This window comes from Grammomys surdaster, unplaced genomic scaffold, assembly GCF_004785775.1.
Source record: "Grammomys surdaster isolate TR1022 unplaced genomic scaffold, NIH_TR_1.0 238, whole genome shotgun sequence".
In the NCBI taxonomy this organism is placed as follows: domain Eukaryota; kingdom Metazoa; phylum Chordata; class Mammalia; order Rodentia; family Muridae; genus Grammomys; species Grammomys surdaster.
In genome coordinates this window covers 3,547,154-3,565,957 of record NW_021604683.1, presented here as the reverse complement: position 1 = coordinate 3,565,957, position 18,804 = coordinate 3,547,154, and the positions used below count along the sequence as shown (strand labels likewise).

Here is an 18,804-nt window from a genome sequence, read left to right as displayed (position 1 = left end):
ATTCTTCTGCTCTCCCTCCCTCCGTCTGTCCCTGCCTCCTGTCTTCTTTCCTTCTGCTATACATCTTTTCCTCCATCTGCATTCAACACACACACCTGGCCACACTAACATCCCTGCCTGTGTGTCAGGCCCAGAGCCTCCCCACTTGGACTCACACACCCTTGTGGGATGGAGGCCTGGTGTAGCGGACACAGCCTCTATATGAATCCCTGTTTATACCAGCAGATGGTTACCATGGAAATGTCCTTGGGACAGGGTGTAGGGTAGAGAGGGCAGAGAGAGGGAGGGAAGTCCCCTCAGAGGCCTATATCTTTAGAACTACCTGTCCAGTTGGGCAGCAGGATCCTGGAGGAGAAATAACAGCCAGGGAGAGAGGCCTGTGCAGGGGCTTGCTGCACCCCCACCCTCAGGGACACACGACTCTGGCCTCAGGGTCACTCTAACCTTCTTCCCAGAGTAGTCTATAGACTTGTAAACTGGGCTTTTCTTGTCTAATGCCCTCAGTAAGAGCTTCACTTGCTGCCAGGATTCCCAGGGTCCCCAGCAGTAGTTTCTAGCCAGCAGGTGGGGCAGAAGGGGGCCTACGAATTAATGAGTGAGACTGATTAATCTGCTGCATTAGCAAATCCGCAGGGAAAGTCAACCAGCCAGGCAGATGTGTGTGAACTAGTAAACATGGTGCACAGGGCTGTGTCAGCAATGCCCTGAGGGTGGAACTGACCCCCACCTGGCCTTTTGCCCCAAGAGAGACTGCCTGCTGGTGTGAGCCACTGTCCCAGACCGCTCAACCTGGAAGGCTGGGCACAAAGCCTGTCCCTAGAAGCTGTGAAGAGAGACAGGCAACAGAGTTGAGCTGCCCCCAAGAAACTCTCAGTTCCTCCTGACTCAGTCATAAGCCAGGGTCTAATTCAGATTTGGTCTGAGGCTCCTACATCTGAGTTGTCTGGAAAAGGCTGCAGGAAATCAAGAGTCTGAGGTTGTACCAACAGACTCAGATAGCAGATGCCAAAGCCTGTACACTAAACAAATCCCCAGGTACAAGTGGACACCACTGCATCGACACTGCTCCTGTGCACCTTTTTCTGGAAGCCTCTGAGGGCTCACCCAGCTCACCACCCCTTTCCTACCCTCTGACTCCAGAGCAACTCAAGGCAGTCAAAAGATGAAACTGCTAGTTAGACTCAGGATGGAGAAAGCAAAGCAGCTTTACCCAAAAGAGGGTTTTGATTTGCCATTTGGGCAGGGGTCAAGACCCTCATCCCTGAACCTAGGGAGTACTAAAACTCAGAGGCAGAGAGAAGCCTTAGTCTGTGTATCTTTCTCCACAGCCATGTCTGAATGACAGCACCTAATCAGAGTTCCAGGGTAGCTGGAAGAAACGCCAAAGGACCTGGATCATGGTTGGCAACTTCTATATATTTAAGAGGATCTAACACTGTAGTCCAGGCTGACCTCGAACTCATGATATAGCCCAGCCTTACTTTGAACTTGTGGCAGTCCTCCTGTCTCAGCCTCTGAGTGCTGGAATTATAGGCACACACCACTCTGCCTCCATCTTTGACTTCTGGTATTAATAGAAGATAGAATTGGCTGTGTACAGTCACATAAGAAAATCCCTTGTTCTGTGCTAGTATGAAACAGAGGTGTCACATAAGATGGCTGTAGACCCAGGTCCAGCTGCAGTTTTCCCATGTGGGATCTATTGGCCTTGCTGCTCTCCTCAGATCTCTTGGGGTCCACCATGCTAAGCCTTACACAGGCTTGCTTTCTGTCCCACAGGCAGTGCTCAGCCACAAGCTGATTTATTCGTCCAAGTGTGCTTAAGAATACCCAGCTAGTGCAGGGATGGGCTAGTAAATACATCAAGTATGGAGCCAGGGTCTGACTCTTTGGGTGACAGAGGTGGATGAGGACAAACTAAGCAGGGGGAGGGGGTGGGACACCAAAAGGGATCACCTATTGGTGATTGTGGAAAAAGTTGAGTTCTACTGAGAAAGCCAGGCTTTCCTTTGAGTCCTGGAAAGTCTCCAGGCAGAAAGGAAGGGAGTACTCAAAAAACATTCTTCACGTGGGGTCAGGGTGCCTGCTCTGAAGCTCGATGGCCTGTTTTAGGATCCCACTACTGAATGTGTGATCGTGAGCAAGTTGCTTAAATCTTTCTGCGCCTACTTTAGGAAAGGCATAGGTAAGGTAAGAACTGGCCTTTGAGGATACTGTGGGAGTCTGGCATACCAACACATTCTCAGTGTTTGGGCCAGCATCTAGGAAGGCACAGGAGGAGAACAATAGCCACTGCGGAGGTGCTCTGCCCGGGAGGAGAATATTTTGGAAGTCTGTTCTGTAGGCTCTGCTCACAGGGTATAGACAGATGGCTTCTGTGACCTAGAGGCGCCTGAAGGTCCCAGAGCAGGTGTGTGACATATGTATTCACTGTAGGCCAGAGAGCAAGAGAGCTAGGTACACTACTGTTGGATGGGGCAGACAGAGGAGGCGGGGCAAGGTGGAGAGACGGGAAAGAGGAGGGTAGGCATGGGAGCAGAAGCTGGACCACGAAAACCACCAATACTGTTGGGGGTGTCGCATGGAAGGACAGAGGGACAGAGGGACAATCAGCCTCAGAGCCACCATGCCTGGGGACAGAGAGGTATGTGCTATAGGGACAGAGCCGGCACTTTCTTGCCTTCAACCTCAGGATTGTCTCCATCTAGGGCCTTGGAGCAGGCTGCAGAGTCTCTGGGACAAGGCAGGGTTGGGATACATTTGGCTTTTGTTGTTGGACAGGGTTTCTTTCTTCTTGGGGAACTAATGCCCACAGACCATCGCCTCTCCTTCCAGCACCTGCTGCTCAGACGTCCCTCCCACCCCACCCCCGCCACTCCCCTCCCCCTGAGTCGCCCTAGGAACCAAAGGACCCGAGCACCTCCTCCTTAGTGGCATCCCTCAGGACCACCCCTAGCACCCTGCAGCTTGTCTCCAGGCACCTGTCCTCTCCCCAGTAGATCACTGCCCACAGAGCTGGGGTGGAGAACTGCTTTCATGCCGGCACAGTCTACCGAAAAGGCAGGGGCAGAGAATCTGCACACTTGAAAAGGACAAAGATGGACCTTAGTCCCGAGCTGGCCCTGCGAAGGTCTGGACACCAGGCTCTTCTCACTAGAAGGGTGGCGCAAGGCCTGGGCGTCGCAGGATGATTTTTGGGCTTGATGTGCAGAAGGAGGGCGGGAGGCTAATGGGGAATGGGTTCTTTCCTCAGTGTTAGACTGAGGAAGACTTGTTATTTCCAAACTGCAAACAGTCACGCCAAGGAGGGGTGAAGTGATGGAGTTGGCCAGTGCTGAACAGGGCGCCCTCCTCGCGCGCACAGTCTCTGAATGCGCACCCGCAGTCTTCATGCTGCCGGCAGGGTTAGGGCTGGAGACCAGGGTTGGGGGCTCATTTCTAAAAGGCGCCGAGATTGCTGGAATGACCAGGGAGTCCCCAGCCCCTCCCGGCACGTCGCGAACCTCGGGAGGACAAGGAAACTTTACCCCCACAAGGGGCCGAGCACGGCCTCCACACACCCTCCAGGCCCGGTCCGCCCCCTCCTCCCGCCCTCTTCCTCCTCCCTTCAGTCCCTCCCCCTCCTCCCCTCTCGCCGGCGGCTGGAGGCAGCAGGTCCGGGCGGGGCCGCGCCGCGGAGCCCACAACCTCGAGCTCCCGCCCCGCCGCCGCGCCCCGCGGGACGAGCTGCGGAGCCTGGCTTGGGGACAAGCGGCCGCGGCACGGGGCATGAAGTTGGGTGCGCGCGGGTCTCGGAGCGGAGGCGCGGCAAAGCCGGGAGCCGCCCTCGTCTAGAGCCCGCTCGGTGCGCCATGGAGATCGGGGGCCCCGGGGCGCCGCCGCCGCTGCTGCTACTGCCGCTACTGCTGCTCTTAGGGACCGGCCTCTTGCCTGGTAAGTTTCGAAACGCGAAACGGGCCTTTTTCTCCCGGGTCCTGGCACCTGGGACTCTGGGGCTAGGGGAGAGGAGGCCCCGGGCTGCGGTGCCAAGCCGCGGGTGCGCGCAACGGGATAGCCACAGAGACTCTTCCACCCACTACAGCTCCGATGTCCTGCGGTGCTAGCTGAGCCAGAGAGGAAGGAATCAACCTCCAAGTGCTGGGAGAGGGGGTTTGAGTGAAGGCGGGGGTAGGGGGTGGGGGAGGGTGGTCTGGCTGCATTTCCGAGCTGGAACCAGAACCTCCAAGTAGGATAGAGGTGGAGTTCACTTAGGAGGGAGGTTCCATCCTGCCAAATCTCGCCTTCAGACCGCCCCCATGTCTGTCCCTGTTTTCAGGGATCTGCTCCTGCCCCTGGAACTACCCTTTCTGCTCCCCAAGGCTTCCTCCACCTCTCTTCTTCTAAGCGGACACCTTTCACTCTAACCCGTGATGGGGCTTCCTGCAGTTATTTAATCCTGGCCTTCCCACTGAGCAGAGGGGCTGGCTGTGCCTTACTGGTTGGTCCAAGATACCAGGAAGAATGAGGTTGAGGGAGGAGGAGGCTGTGGGGGTTGAGGGGACTCTAGGAGTCCCCTCTTGAGGAGTTCCCGTGTCTCTCAGGTAAGCAAGAGCCAGCAGACAGCAGAGGCTCCCCTCTTTCTTCCCAACCCCCTCTTTTGATGCAGCAATCCAGCAAATGGAGGTGGGGAGGTCCCCTAGCCACGTGGGGGGTCGACGGAGAGGACACAGATGGGCTGCTGGCTGGGGGACCATCCTCTTCGTGAAACAGTGTGACCGTTATCCGTGACATCTTGTATCCGTCTATGAACACAGGGTGCTGGTGGCCCTAAGGGTCTGCATTCATTGTCAGGGTGTACACTAGAAGCCCAGGCAGTAAGACCAGTCCTGTGGACAGAGGCTCAAGCTCCTGCAGCCATGGGAAGTGGTCCCCCATCCTCTTTCATTCATCCCCCATCCTAGCTGCCCCATGCACCTTCTGCCACCATCACCATCCCCACCCCCCTGCTGTCACTCCATGTCCTTTGTCTCTGCCGGTCACTGGAGATAGGGCACTTCCATCCAAAGTGATTGTCTGCAGGGGAACTCTACGTAATTAATTCAGTGTTCACTGTGTCAGTTGTCTTGTTTTCCTGGTGGAGTGCAGGAGGGCCTGACCCATTCATTCTTGGGGTTCTGGAAAGGCTTCCTTGAGGGGAGGGGTGGGGGCACAGGGAAACAAGGCAGCATGCCCAGGGTCCCTGAGGTGAAGGAACGGTGTAAGAGGAATGAGAAGGAAGGTCTCTGATGGTATGGGGCCTGGTGTGGGGTTGGAGGGGCAGCCTCTGCAGTCACCTGTCCTTAAACCTCCCGTCTCCCCCAACAGCTAGCAGCCACATAGAGACCCGGGCCCATGCGGAGGAACGGCTCCTGAAGAGACTCTTCTCCGGCTACAACAAGTGGTCTCGGCCAGTCGCCAATATCTCAGATGTGGTCCTTGTCCGCTTTGGCTTGTCCATTGCTCAGCTCATTGATGTGGTAGGCATGGGGACGGCCAGGGATTGCATAGGACAATGGGGCCAATGCAGGAGTTAACACACAGACATTCCATGTGGCTGGGTTCAACCAAGGTTGCCAGAAAAATGTCATCCTGAGCCTCAGCAGGTGCTCAGCACTGGGGAAGGGAGGTGAGCACTGTGACTCTGGACTTGTTCATAGGAAAGCTAGTGGCCATGTTTCCTGAAGTAAGCAGGGCTCCTTTTGGAGTAAAGATCAGGAAAACGCTTCTGTGGGTATAGGAGCGCCAATTCCTTCCTCATCAGCTAGGCTATGGAAACTTTGGTTGTGGCATCCTTCGAGTGGCCACTGTTGTATGGCGGGGGCAGGGGAGCACATTGATTTCAGGCTGACTCCAGAGGCCACCAAGGTCCTGTTTATCTCCATCTGTTCATTTTCCTAGTGAGGGTCCAGGAAGACTTCTCGGAGGACATATGTGAGCTAGGAAGTGATCTTCCTCCAAGGAATCCTGGAGGAACCACAAGAGACAAGGTCCTGGCCCAGGGAAGTATACTATAGGAAGCTGGTCTCATGTGAGGCTGAGTTGCTCTGTTAGGACTCAGCCTTTCCTGGCCAGGCTCAGATGCTTCATGTGGGGTGAGACCAGCCTTAGAGGAATCCCCCATGGGTTGGTTCACACCTGTCTTTCAGTACCACCCAAGGCTCTGCCCTGTTCGTGCTGGGCTTCAGCATGGGTTCTCTCCTGGCTAGTGGAGTCATGCTGGGAAGACATGACCTTACCAGTGAGGGCAGTCAAAGGCCATCTGATTTAGTAAGCTTGGGTTTTCCATACTAGGCTTTGCTGGGTTCAGGGACAAAGTCTGGACTGGAGGAGAGAGACCTGTCCCTGCAGAGCCTTCAGTGCCCTAAAAGCCCTCCCCACACTCTGCTACAAGGAGAAGTGTTGGCTCGAGGCTGGCACTGAACATGTTGGGTGATTCTCAGCCATTACTTGTACTTTCCTGACGTGAGCTGAGAGCAACTATGCTATCTTTGACAGAGCCAGCAACATCCCAGGGCTTCAGGCTGATGGGATTGGACACAGAGACCTTGCCTGTTGAATCTACTCAGAGCCAGACACTAAGTGTCATTCTCAGGAGAGCCCAGCATTTGGCCCCCCGAATGGTTCCAACTGTGTCCCTGGCTGGGGGACATCAAGGACAGTGCAAGATGTACAGGCCCCTCAACCTTGCTGAGGTTTGCAAACACAGTTACAAAGTAGTGTCTGGCAGAAGCGACTGTTGGCAGCAGCTCAAGGTACTGAGGAGGCCACCACCAGGTCTGCCTAAGGCTGTCTAAGCTCAGTCTCTCTCTGCCTCTCAGTCTCTCTGTCTCTCTCTCTCTGTGTTTGTCTCTGTCTCTGTCTCTGTCTCTCTCTCTGGAGACATTGAGGCCCAAAGCATAACCAGCACCAAGATTTCTGTGAGGGACATGGCTCCCAGGCCTGATCACTGCCCCTGATCTAGCTAAGGCCATGTGTGAACGTGTATACACATGCATATAGATAGTTCCTGAGCCTGGTTTGAGGGTGTCCCAAAGTTACACCCCACGCCTTGCCAGGCACCTTGACATTGCTAAAAGGGAAGTGCTGGTTCTAGGTTGACACTGTACATGTTGGAGCTTCATGGCTACATTTGTGTAGAAAGCTCTACCTTGTGTCTGGCCTGCTTTGCTTTCTTCCACTAAGGGCTGAGATCCAGGTGCCCCCATCATAGTGCTTACCCTGCCTTTGTAAACCACCATATCTACTACGGATGTCCTCTTTGAGGTCTGCATTCAGTAAGTGATTTGCTTGAATTCATACCCAAGCATCAGCTGCAGAGAAGACTACTGGATCCCCAGTGGTTTCCTAGCCCAATGCTGAGCCCTTGCGAAATGAGCTCAACCGCTCTACGTCACGTCTGCAGCATCAAAGGCCCCTGAAGTGTGACGGCCACGTGCAGCTGGAAGGGCTATGCTAGGAAAGGAAGACCCAACCAACCCAGAGTCAAATTTGTTCTGATGATCCCGGAGGCCTTATGGGATGAAGCAGACAGTCTTCCATTCCTGGCTTCCTTGAGTATGGGTCAAGGTCATGCAGGGATGAGGTTGCTGCAGACTAGCTCATTCAGGGATGAGCCAGCTCATGCAGGCAGCACAGGAAGCAGCAGCCTATAGACTGTTCTGCATTCTGTCTTCTCTCTCAGGGAGAAGACTTGGTCAGGCAACTGGGTGACCTTCCTAGGTGACTGTACTGGAGAAGACCCAGGCCTAAGGCTGGGCATTCAGCGGGTGCAGCCTCCCCACACATACCAGCCTATAAGGACTTTTGTGGGGCAGGAGTTATTCTTGGCAAGACACTTTCTTGCTAGATGCCTTGGGATCTCCTTGGTTAGGTCCTCTGAGAAGCCTGTTTGTCATGCTTCATGTTTGTCATGAAGGAAAATGTTGGTCTAGATTGGGAAGTCAGCTGCCCAGTATGAGGTGCACACATCAGACCTTCCTGCGCTCGGGCAAGGCTCAGTGCTGTTCCCTAGACTGTGGGCTTGAGTTTGCAGGCCCCTCCTGAGTACTGAGTGGCTAAAAGATATGGCTAAGGATGCCTTTCTGTCCCCAAAGACCCCTGTGCCTGAACCAGGGCTTGTTATTCACAAGGGTCCTGTCTGTTTTAGGAACTGACTGCTCAGAACATGGGACTCTAACCTGAGGTTCTCCACCAAGAATGAAGCAAAGGGGCCCATTCCTATGGCACAGAGGGGAAATAAAGGCATAGGGAGGGTAGGTAGATTGGGGCAGTAGCTGTAAGAGACCTCACAGAGGAAACTATAGCTTAGATCTCCTCAGCCTGACTGGTTGTTACATGGTGACCTTGAGGTGAAACTACCAGAATCGTCCTATGATATCCACCTTGGCTCTGGGAGAGGGGTAGTTTTGTCAAGGCCTCCCCAGCCAGTGGCTTTGATAGCAGCACATGGGTTTCATCTGCAGAGGAAGAGGGAGGGAGCAATGTGGGTGGAAAAGGCTGTCAGATTTCTGGGAACTCGACTCAGTCTACATGGAGCCTAGGGTCCATTTGGAGCTGAGCTTATCCCTCAATGTCTTTCTGGAAAGGCTCCAGGGTCCTTGTCTCCTATCCCTAGCTTTCCTTAGGCTGCGTTACCTACAGAGCTGAGGCATTCCTTCCCTCCTGAAGTTTAGCGCTGCTTATCCACACCTACAGCTAGCTATGGATAAGTAGATCTAGGCTGGGACATATCTGTTACTGAGGGGGACCTCAAGCTCCTTTCTTACTTGTGCCCTAGGATGAGAAGAACCAGATGATGACGACCAACGTGTGGGTGAAGCAGGTGAGTGGGGAGGGCATCCCCAGCCTCTGCCCTCTGCCTCATATCCCCCTCACACACGGCTCTCCACTCCCACCCAGGAGTGGCATGACTACAAGCTGCGCTGGGACCCTGGCGACTATGAGAATGTCACCTCCATCCGCATTCCCTCGGAACTCATCTGGAGGCCTGACATCGTCCTCTACAACAAGTAAGCCCTGTGGGCCCTGGCAGGTGAGGTCAGGCCCCACCCAGCACAGAAGCCGCTAGGGACAAAGAGGAGCAAATGGAGAGGAAGTCCAACGGGCTGGTGTGGCCACTAGCCCCTGGGGGTACCCGCTCTGAGGTCTGGAGAGCTTCTAGTTCTGCTGGTCTCCTAAGGGCAGAGAATGGATTGGACATTCTCCCCTGGCAGTGACTGCAAGCCCCATCTCAGGCAGGTACCCTTAACCCCTGCCATGCACAAGTCACAGTTTGATTGATCACTGATGCAGGGGACTTTGGAAGTAGGTAAAGAGCAAGAGAAGTGGCTTTCCCACAAAGCCACGCCTCTGCTCTTCTTGGTCCTGACTCCATGCTGTATCCAACACTGGGCATCGAGCCAGTGGGCAAACCCGGCTCTCAAGATCAGCTCACACCCTGCCTCAGCTCCTGGAAGCTCAAGTCCACATGGAGACAGACCCAGTTAAGTGGTGACAAGACAGGAAATGGGCATCTTCACACTTGTCTTTCCTGGGAACCCGGCTAGGGAGCAGCTGGCTTTCTGAGCTGAGTCTTCCCGAGGTGATGCTCTATTCCCTCAGGGTTTGGGTGGGCAGCAGCTTCCGCAGTATTTACAGACAAAACAAACAGAAGCTTTTCTACCCCCTAGTCCCAGCCATCTGCCAACAGTCCCCTCCAGACCCTGGGGTGCCCGTCTGACCTACAAATGCTCCTATTTGATTAAGAATGACTGAGGTTCTCTTCCTTTTTAATTGAGTGGAGTACTAGCCACATCCTCGGCTTGTAGAAGGAGCTGAAGGTGGTTTTCCAGAGTGAGTTATGGGTGAGCTTAAGAATGAGCATATATGTCAGGGAAGGGCAAGGTCTACAATTCCTGCTCTCCCCTCAGAATGACTCTCTGTCTTCTGTAGCAATCATGCTGAGCCTTGAACCCTGGGAAGTTTCTAGCTACTGGGCCTTTCTGGGGTCCAACACTCTGCTTGTTCCACCCTCAAATCCTGGGATCAAGTACTAAATCTACTCTGGGCAGCCTATTGAACCCATGACAAGGAAGGATATTCATTTCCTGGGTGGTATTTGTTAGGCAGAGGAGTAGGTGGTGGGGGGAGCCAATAGTCAGCCCAGCATCAAGCTACTGCAGACAAGCACTCAGAAGTTTCCACCCCTCTAAGGTCACCTTTTTATCTCTTCTACCTGCTAGGATACTGTGAAAGGGGCAGATCTCCTTTTTTGTGTGGCTGGAGATGAGTACTTGAGGTCTATCTGAACAGGACTTGGAGCTGGTGAGGGTTGATAGGACTCTTGCTGGCAGGCAGGAAGGCCATTTCCAGCAGCTGCTAGCCAGATGGCTGGTCCCAGTGCTGGACATGGGAGTCCCCACTCTTTTTTTGTTGACTTGGGGCTCCCTCTCCTGGAAGCCCAGAAACTCTCCACCTGCTACAGGGCAATCAAGGTCTCACACTTGCCTCTGAAATGCAGCCTCATGTGATGGGGCCTCTTAGGGTAGATAGAATCTAGGACCCACCCTCCTCCAGCTACCGGCTAGCTCATTGAATCCACTAACTCACATTGGATGGCTCTAGGACCCAAATGCTTGTGCTTCCTCTGGTTTCCTGGGGACTCTCAGGTACAGAACTGGAAACAGGCATCAGCAGCCTTGCCATGAAAGGCTGATAGCCCACTTGAGGAACCCGATGTCCTGGTGCATAGCTGGGCTGCCAGTGGTATGGTCCCTGGGACAGCAATATCCTTTGAGCATTCTGAGACCCTTACCCTTGGCACTATAAGAAGAAAAGGCAGCCAGAAGTAGTATACAGCGTGCTGAGCCCTGTGGACTCTACTGTCACCTTTTTCATAACTGGGGTTTTGTGGCAGTGTCACGTGGAAGCAGGGCCGGAATCTGAAGGAGATGGGCCACACTGCCATCCTCAGAGAACTCCGCCCCCAGAGAGTGCACTTGGGACCTGTCAGCAACCTCAGAGGGAACCCTACACTCAGGTTTAGGTGCTCTGGAAAACTCACAAGGGGGACCCAGCCATGCTAGGCAGGGCAGGAAGAGCAATCGTACTAGCCCCAACTGTGACGAGTATGGATGAAGGCAGATGGAACCACAGTAACCTGAGATGTGACTACTGAGCCCCCAGTGTGTTTCAGGGGTGGGAAATCTAGACCCAGCAACCCAGGCTGCAGATGGGAGCTACAGATTCAAGTGAGCCCTGAGGGCCCCCTGTCTGCCAACTGGTTGCAGCCTCCCCTGCCTGCCCTCCGGAATATTTGCAAAGCAGAGGATCTACTCACTGACTGTAGGAGAATTTAAATTTGTGCCTGGAGTGTTGAGGCTTTGATTTTTTTTGGAGAGATGGGACTGAGAGAAGGAAATGAAACCAAGCCTGATTCCACACGGCCCAAAATGTGCCGCAAGATCCACCCCCGTGTACCCGGAGGGAACCTCAGCTTCTGTGGAAGCTAGGCTGTTCTCTGTGCAATGTGCAGCCAGGAGCCTTATTGGGGTGCATAAAGACAGCAGCATTTCCAGGTTCTTCCGTATGCAGATCAGCTACACAGGAGAAAACTGGTGGCATTAGCCCAGGATGTGTTAATGTGCAGGAAGGTTCAGGGTTGGCACCCACTGAGACCATGAGAGGCTCAAGTCTTCTGGACTTGGGAATGGTACTGCAGGATTTAGACTAGCATAGGAAGGGCCACTAAGATTCCCGGGAGGCCACCATGGACCCTGGTCTAGACCTGAGAAGCTGGTCAGGGTGCAGAGCCAGTTGGCTGATGAAATTCATGGACCTGGATCCTTCTGCCTAAGAGCCTTGAAGGACACTAGCCAATGATCCAGGACTGTAAATTTAGGTGGGAAAAATAATGGACATAGGGGAATAGGGGTAGACAGAGGGTTCTAGAGCCTGTGGCTCTGAGCTACACTGTCATATGAGTGTCGAGACCAAACCGATGCATGCAGGTGCCATTACTGAGGGATCTAATCAGGCTTCAGAGAGCTCGTTAGCTATAAATTGAGGTTTCCCCGTCAGCGTTTCCGAGCTGAAGCTGGCAGTGTTTGCCCAACCACGTTAGGGCATTGCTCTCTCACGGTCTGTGAATGCTAATCTAAGACCGGAGTGAACAGCCCCGGCCTGTGAGGAAGCCAAGACCTAAAGAGTGGCACTGCAGCCCAGGTTCCACGGGACAAATAGAGTAGAGGCTGTAGAAGACCAGTTCTGGAGAGGGTCGTGGAGGTGAGCAGAACGAGGAAGGCTTCATGAGAGCTGCTTCCCAGTGTCACCAAATTCCAATAATGTGTAAAATGAGGCATAGCAGCATCGTTCGAGAAGCTCAGAGGTCAAGGCTGGAACTCTGCTCGAGAGGACGGGCCTGGAGGACAGCATCTCCATGTGCCGCTGCTCAACCTGACAAACATCCCCCAAGGCAGAGAGAGGCAAGAAGCCAACAATCGACACTGGAGGCTGGATTAGACAGCTGGAGTCCACATCCAGCCTGTGCCATGCCCTGTAGGGAGGTAGCCTCCAAAATCTTGGTGCCAGTGGAGAGAAAGAGGCCTTCTCAGGCTCAAGCGTCAGAAGGTCAGGGTAGATCCATCCTGAATATGGGCTCAATCCAGGGGTATTTGTCCTGGGAGGCACCGCGGTCACCTATGCATTGTCATTTCCATACCTGGTGTCTTCTGTATGGATAAGATGGGCAGAGAAGCCAACTGGCCTCCAGCAAGATGATCCATTAATCAGGACACGATGAACAACTGCTTGATGTGGGATCCTCTTCGTGGATGATGGGAAAGAAGTCTTGCTTGTCTCATCTCTCTGCTTCTTGGCCCAGCAGGTCCTATTCTCCCAGATGAGGCTTCAGGGCCCTCTTGTCTTACCACTGTGGACACATACTGTCCATGCACAGTGGGCTTGCTATGGTCCTGCAGGGACCTCCGCGATATCCATAACACACTATAGAGGCCAATTGTCAGTTCCTAAACTGAAGAGGACAGGTGCCAGCCCCTCCCTCAGTACATGAGACGCTCAGGTGGAGGCTAAGGGAAAGTCCCACGGTGCCTCAATAAGCAGAGGTGGCCCAGGCCCCTCTGAATAGAGGTACAAATGCAAATTCATGGAGGCAATCGGTGCTCAGAAGCCGGTGGTTTGGTCCCACCCTGTGTCTTCACAATAGCAATGAATAAGAACTGCAACACTAACTCTGCTCACTGGCGCAGACACCATTTATCTCTGTCTTTTCCGAACCACGTGTCGCCTTGACTCAAGGGTGAGAAACTGAAGCACACAGGTGAGTGACGGCCCAGACTACATGCACCACTACACATAGTCCTGCATTCTGTGCACACACAGCTGGCGGAGCTGTCAGTCGGGCTGGGAGGCTTTCTTCGCATGAATGTTCATGGGTGTGGTGTATGGAGGGGCAGACCTCATTGCTCTTTCTCTCGCTTCCTGCCAGTGCGGATGGGGACTTTGCAGTCACCCACCTGACCAAAGCCCACCTGTTCTATGACGGGCGTGTGCAGTGGACACCCCCAGCCATCTATAAGAGCTCCTGCAGCATCGACGTCACCTTCTTTCCCTTCGACCAGCAGAACTGTACCATGAAGTTTGGATCCTGGACCTATGACAAGGCCAAGATTGACTTGGTGAGCATGCATAGCCGTGTGGACCAACTGGACTTCTGGGAAAGTGGGGAGTGGGTCATTGTGGATGCCGTGGGCACCTACAACACCAGGAAGTACGAATGCTGTGCCGAGATCTATCCCGACATCACCTACGCCTTCATCATCCGCCGGCTGCCGCTGTTCTACACCATCAACCTCATCATCCCGTGCCTGCTCATCTCCTGTCTCACAGTGCTGGTCTTCTATCTGCCCTCGGAGTGCGGTGAGAAGGTCACGCTGTGCATCTCGGTGCTGCTCTCTCTCACCGTCTTCCTTCTGCTCATCACCGAGATCATCCCGTCCACCTCGCTGGTCATCCCGCTCATCGGCGAGTACCTGCTCTTCACCATGATCTTCGTCACCCTCTCCATCGTCATCACGGTCTTCGTGCTCAATGTACACCACCGCTCACCGCGCACACATACCATGCCCGCCTGGGTGCGCAGAGTCTTCCTGGACATCGTGCCACGCCTCCTCTTCATGAAGCGCCCATCTGTGGTCAAAGACAACTGCCGGAGACTTATTGAGTCCATGCACAAGATGGCCAATGCCCCTCGTTTCTGGCCAGAGCCTGAAGGCGAGCCTGGTATCTTGGGTGACATCTGCAACCAAGGCCTGTCACCTGCCCCAACTTTCTGCAACCCCATGGACACAGCAGTTGAGACCCAGACTACATGCAGGTCACCGTCCCACAAGGTCCCTGACTTGAAGACATCAGAGGTTGAGAAGGCCAGTCCCTGTCCATCACCTGGTTCCTGTCACCTACCCAATAGCAGTGGGGCCCCAGTGCTCATCAAAGCCAGGTCCCTGAGTGTCCAGCATGTGCCCAGCTCTCAAGAAGCAGCAGAGGGTGGCATCCGCTGCCGGTCTCGGAGTATCCAGTACTGTGTTTCCCAAGATGGAGCTGCCTCCCTGGCTGACAGCAAGCCCACTGGCTCCCTAGCCTCCCTGAAGGCCCGTCCATCCCAGCTTCCAGTGTCAGACCAGGCCTCTCCATGCAAATGCACATGCAAGGAACCATCTCCTGTGTCCCCCGTCACTGTGCTCAAGACTGGAGGCACCAAGGCACCTCCCCAACACCTGCCCCTGTCACCAGCCCTGACGCGGGCAGTAGAAGGCGTCCAATACATTGCAGATCACCTCAAGGCAGAAGACACAGACTTCTCGGTAAGTCCTTGCCAAAGGCTGTGCATGGGAAGTGTCCTGGCCCAGATAGGATGAGTTGTCTTGTGTTTCCCACGCATGATCCAGAAATCAAGGCCCCAGACAAGCTGCACACCTTGAGGATACATAGTGTAGTCTCTGCCTAGCATGCAAGGGTCCCTAGGCCATGCTGGGGTTAACACGGCACAGGATAGCTGGTGGACAGTAAACTGAGATGCTGTCCCTTCATCCAGGTTTCCCAAGCAGCAGGTTGAGAGACTGTTTCTAGCACTATGAGTCTAATACCTACAAGGTCTTCCTTGGAAGTGTTCAGATTGTTACTGGCTACCTATGCCTGGGTGACAGGCAAGGTCCCACACTGGCAGTCAGCAAAATGCAGTGGGACTGCTGCTGCTGCTGCTGCTGCTGCTGCTGCTGCTGCACTGTAACCCCAAGAACAGCTTTCCCCTGGGCTTCTACCTGGTGAAGAGTGGCCCTTTGAACCCTAGAAAGGTTGAGAGGGCATAGGGAAGAAAGTGGAGCTGCCAGAATCTGTGCTCCCCGCAGCCCCCACCCCCACCCCGCCCCGCACCATCTTTCCTTTTGAAGAGTTGTGGGGCAAGGACATAGTGCTGCCCCACTGTGAGGCCCTCAGGAATCTGGAGACAGAACACAGGTGCTTAGCCAGTCTACCTGCACTTATTTGTGCTTCCAGCTTTGACTCTACAGCAGCCTGAAAAAGAGTGTCCATGTTCCTCTGTATCTCCTGACTGAAAACAAGTGCTCCTGCACTTTTCCCAGATTGCAGCTCTGGTAAATGGCTGGCTAGCTGTTCACCAGAGCCGGGAAGCAGTTCCAGTTCTGTCTGATCATCGCTCTTTCACGTTTGTCTGGCTGCTACAAGAAGGGTCTCCAAAGCTGGGGTCTGGGATCAGATAATGCTGAGATGCAGAACTCCTGGTGCTAGGCAAGCTGCTTGCCAAATCTGGGTCTGTCTGTGATGGGGCACAGTTTAGGGTGTAGAATCAGAGAGAGGCGAGGTGAAGAAGGCATTAGGAGAAATCCTTTCCTGGCCTACCTTTGTCTCTGCTGTGCCAGCTGAAATGTCTGTGGCATCTTTACATTGACCTTGCCCTGGGCTGGTATTTGTCATTGTCCCTCCTGAGACCTTGGTTTTGCTGGCTTCTGCTCATCTTCCTACTCAACCTGGGGTTTGTCTGTTGTCCACTCCCAGGCATTAGTGGCTTGTCTCCTGGAGCTGCCAAGCCCTGGAAAGAAAGGAGGCTGGTGCTCTCACATCCCAGGAATGGGTATCGGCTCCCAGAGTCACCCCCATTAAGTCCCTGGAACTTGTGAAGCCTTTCTGGAGGTCTCTGGAACATTCTGGATTTTAAAGACATTTTGTTTCTGGGACTCTCTTGCTGGGGTGGAGGGAGAGCTCCAGACACTGGAGTGAGACCACAGAGGAAGGATGGATATGACAAGTTTAACTGAAATCCTTCTGAAACCAGTGCATCTCCAGCACAGTCCCATGGCTGGGGCTTGTGACCTCCTCCATCTCTGCTGGCCTACTGCAGCTGCCTGACCTGGTTCTGGCCCCAAGAAGCTTTCTGACTTAATAGGGACAGGACAGCAGGGCTTTGGTCCATAGCTGTGGTGTTTCATCTTCGAAGTCTTGGTCCCAGGTACCGGGAGAGGAAGAGGAACACCAAACAGCCATTTGCTCTGAGGAGTCCTAAAGGGGTATTTTATTTAGCAGAGATCTATTCATCCTGAAGTTTTCTAAGTAGACTTGGCTACTTACTTTTGGCTTAAACCAACAGGACACCCATGATTCCTTTGAAAACTCAGGGTAGAAGCCCTTGCAACTGGGGCAGCCAGTCCAAGTGTCCTTGGTTGGGTTGAGTTCTGCTTACTACATCTTACTCCCTGCCACTCACATATATGCACAGACTGGCTCAGGGCCCCCTTGTCCTCTGTCTCTGGTGCAGCTCTGATCAAGCTTCAGGGTTATTACAGGCCCTTCTAGACAAATGATGTGCTCCCAGGACAGTGAAGAGGAAGGAGCAAGACAGTGTGTGACAGGCACCCTGTCTGGAGAACAAAGACACATCTGCATGCAGAGACTGCCTTCAACACAATGCTAATTCTCAGGCCTAGTTAGACCCAGGCATTAGTCTCCTGAGTCTTTGCTTCTGAGAACTTATTGAGGAAGTAGGCTGCCTTGCATCAGCCCCTGGCAGAAGCTAGAGTTCACACTGGGATCCAGAAAAACCTGTAGACAGAGCCAGTAGTCATTTGGACTCCATTGTCACCATGTGCTATATAGTCTAATGATAACTGATTGGGTGGCCACAGATGGTGGACTTATACATCATTCTTACGTGTGCTTGTTGCCACTGTTCACCCTCTGTCTCGGACCCTCCTCCCTCCATGGACCATCTCCCACCATCATTGTCTCCACACCAGTGCCCGCTCAGGCTGGCTATGGTGCCCACGTAGGAAGTGGGTGTGCATAGTCAGAACCAGACCAGGGGACAGTTGTTCACTTAGCCCTTGCTTTTGAGATGGCCTTAGTGATCAATCCATTACCTAGCATGTTCTGGCTCTTACCTTCTGGTCTAGGACACAAGGCTGACATCTCTCTGAGATCCACTTTTTCTTTTTTCTTTTTTTTTTTTGGTTTTTCGAGACAGGGTTTCTCTGTGTAGCCCTGGCTGTCCTGGAACTCACTCTGTAGACCAGGCTAGCCTCGAACTCTCGAACTCAGAAATCCGCCTGCCTCTGCCTCCCAAGTGCTGGAATTAAAGGCGTGCGCCACCACCGCCCGGTGATCCACTTTTTCTTAATTTAATGTTATGCTATGTATATGGATATTTTGGCTACATGTATGTCTGTGCACCACATGCATGCCTGCTGCCAGCAGAATCGAGAAGAGTATGTCAAATCCCCTGAAACTTGAGTTATGGATGGTTGAGCTACCATGTGTGAGTTGGGAATTGAACCCAGGATCTCTTGAAGAGCGGCCAGTACTCTTAACCACTGAGCCATCTCTCCAGCCTCTGGAATCCACTTCTGACATCTGCATTGTGAGAAGGTAGACTCGGCCTCCATAGTGCTACTAGCTTTAGAAAAGATAAGACAACCTTCATCCTGAAGTCATGGGCCCTGTGTCTGTCCAAAGTAGGCCCAATGAGCTACATTTTGAGTTTAGGCAGCCTGCCAAGCAGGTAAGACCAGCTAGTGTACAGCATGAACTCCAAGTCTTCTATGGCAGTGTGGATGACCAGAGTCTGAATTCAAAGACCCCACATATGCAGCCTTAGATATAGGTTCTATAGATATCCAGTCCACCCCGTATGGTACCTCTCTCTGTTCTACCCTGAGGCAGCCACTCTGACCCAGCAGATTCTCTACCACATCTGTGTGCAGATGTGTATCTGATGGGAAATACAGAAACTATGGCTCATAGTGCTAAGTTCCAGAAGGTTCTCTGTCTGCTCATGGGATCTTGGAGCTAGAGTGACCCATGTCTATGTTTACAGGTGAAGGAGGACTGGAAATACGTGGCCATGGTCATTGACCGAATCTTCCTCTGGATGTTCATCATTGTCTGCCTTCTGGGCACTGTAGGACTCTTCCTGCCTCCCTGGCTGGCTGGTATGATCTAGGGACATAGCAGCTGCCAGCTCCCAGATCTCTGTAGGGCCATGCGACTCAGTCACCCACATCTTCCAAACCGGCCATGAGACACCTAGGAGAGAGACGCTGCTTCTTGGGAGCTGGAAGTTGGCCCTGGTTCTAGTCAGGCCATGGGCCTGGTTGGAGCAAGTTGAGGGCTGATACAGTTGCAGGCTGACTCCCCATTAAAGTTTCTCCAGAGCAAGTGACAGTCACTCCTTGGCTTACAGACAGCACATACCCATCTGTGTCACAGAGAATGATCCAGTGT

General features: G+C 53.5%; 1 protein-coding gene across 1 annotated transcript; it reads left to right on the top strand.

The window, feature by feature from the left end:
• Positions 1–3,851: 3,851 nt before the first annotated feature.
• Chrna4 (cholinergic receptor nicotinic alpha 4 subunit) lies at positions 3,852–18,738 on the top strand. Its single transcript, XM_028774092.1, has 6 exons — positions 3,852–3,933; positions 5,344–5,495; positions 8,795–8,839; positions 8,917–9,026; positions 13,502–14,876; positions 18,398–18,738. The coding sequence occupies exons 1-6, from the start codon at positions 3,852–3,854 to the stop codon at positions 18,521–18,523; spliced, it is 1,890 nt and encodes a 629-aa protein (XP_028629925.1). The 3' UTR covers positions 18,524–18,738.
• The last annotated feature ends 66 nt before the right edge of the window (positions 18,739–18,804 follow it).

Bases quoted from the DNA above. Each gene is read 5' to 3' on its own strand.
- Chrna4 (XM_028774092.1), top strand. From the start codon at position 3,852: ATGGAGATCGGGGGCCCCGGGGCGCCGCCGCCGCTGCTGCTACTGCCG. The intron at 3,934-5,343 runs GTAAGTTTCGAA...CTCCCCCAACAG, and splicing joins AGGGACCGGCCTCTTGCCTG to CTAGCAGCCACATAGAGACC. The intron at 14,877-18,397 runs GTAAGTCCTTGC...CTATGTTTACAG, and splicing joins CAGAAGACACAGACTTCTCG to GTGAAGGAGGACTGGAAATA.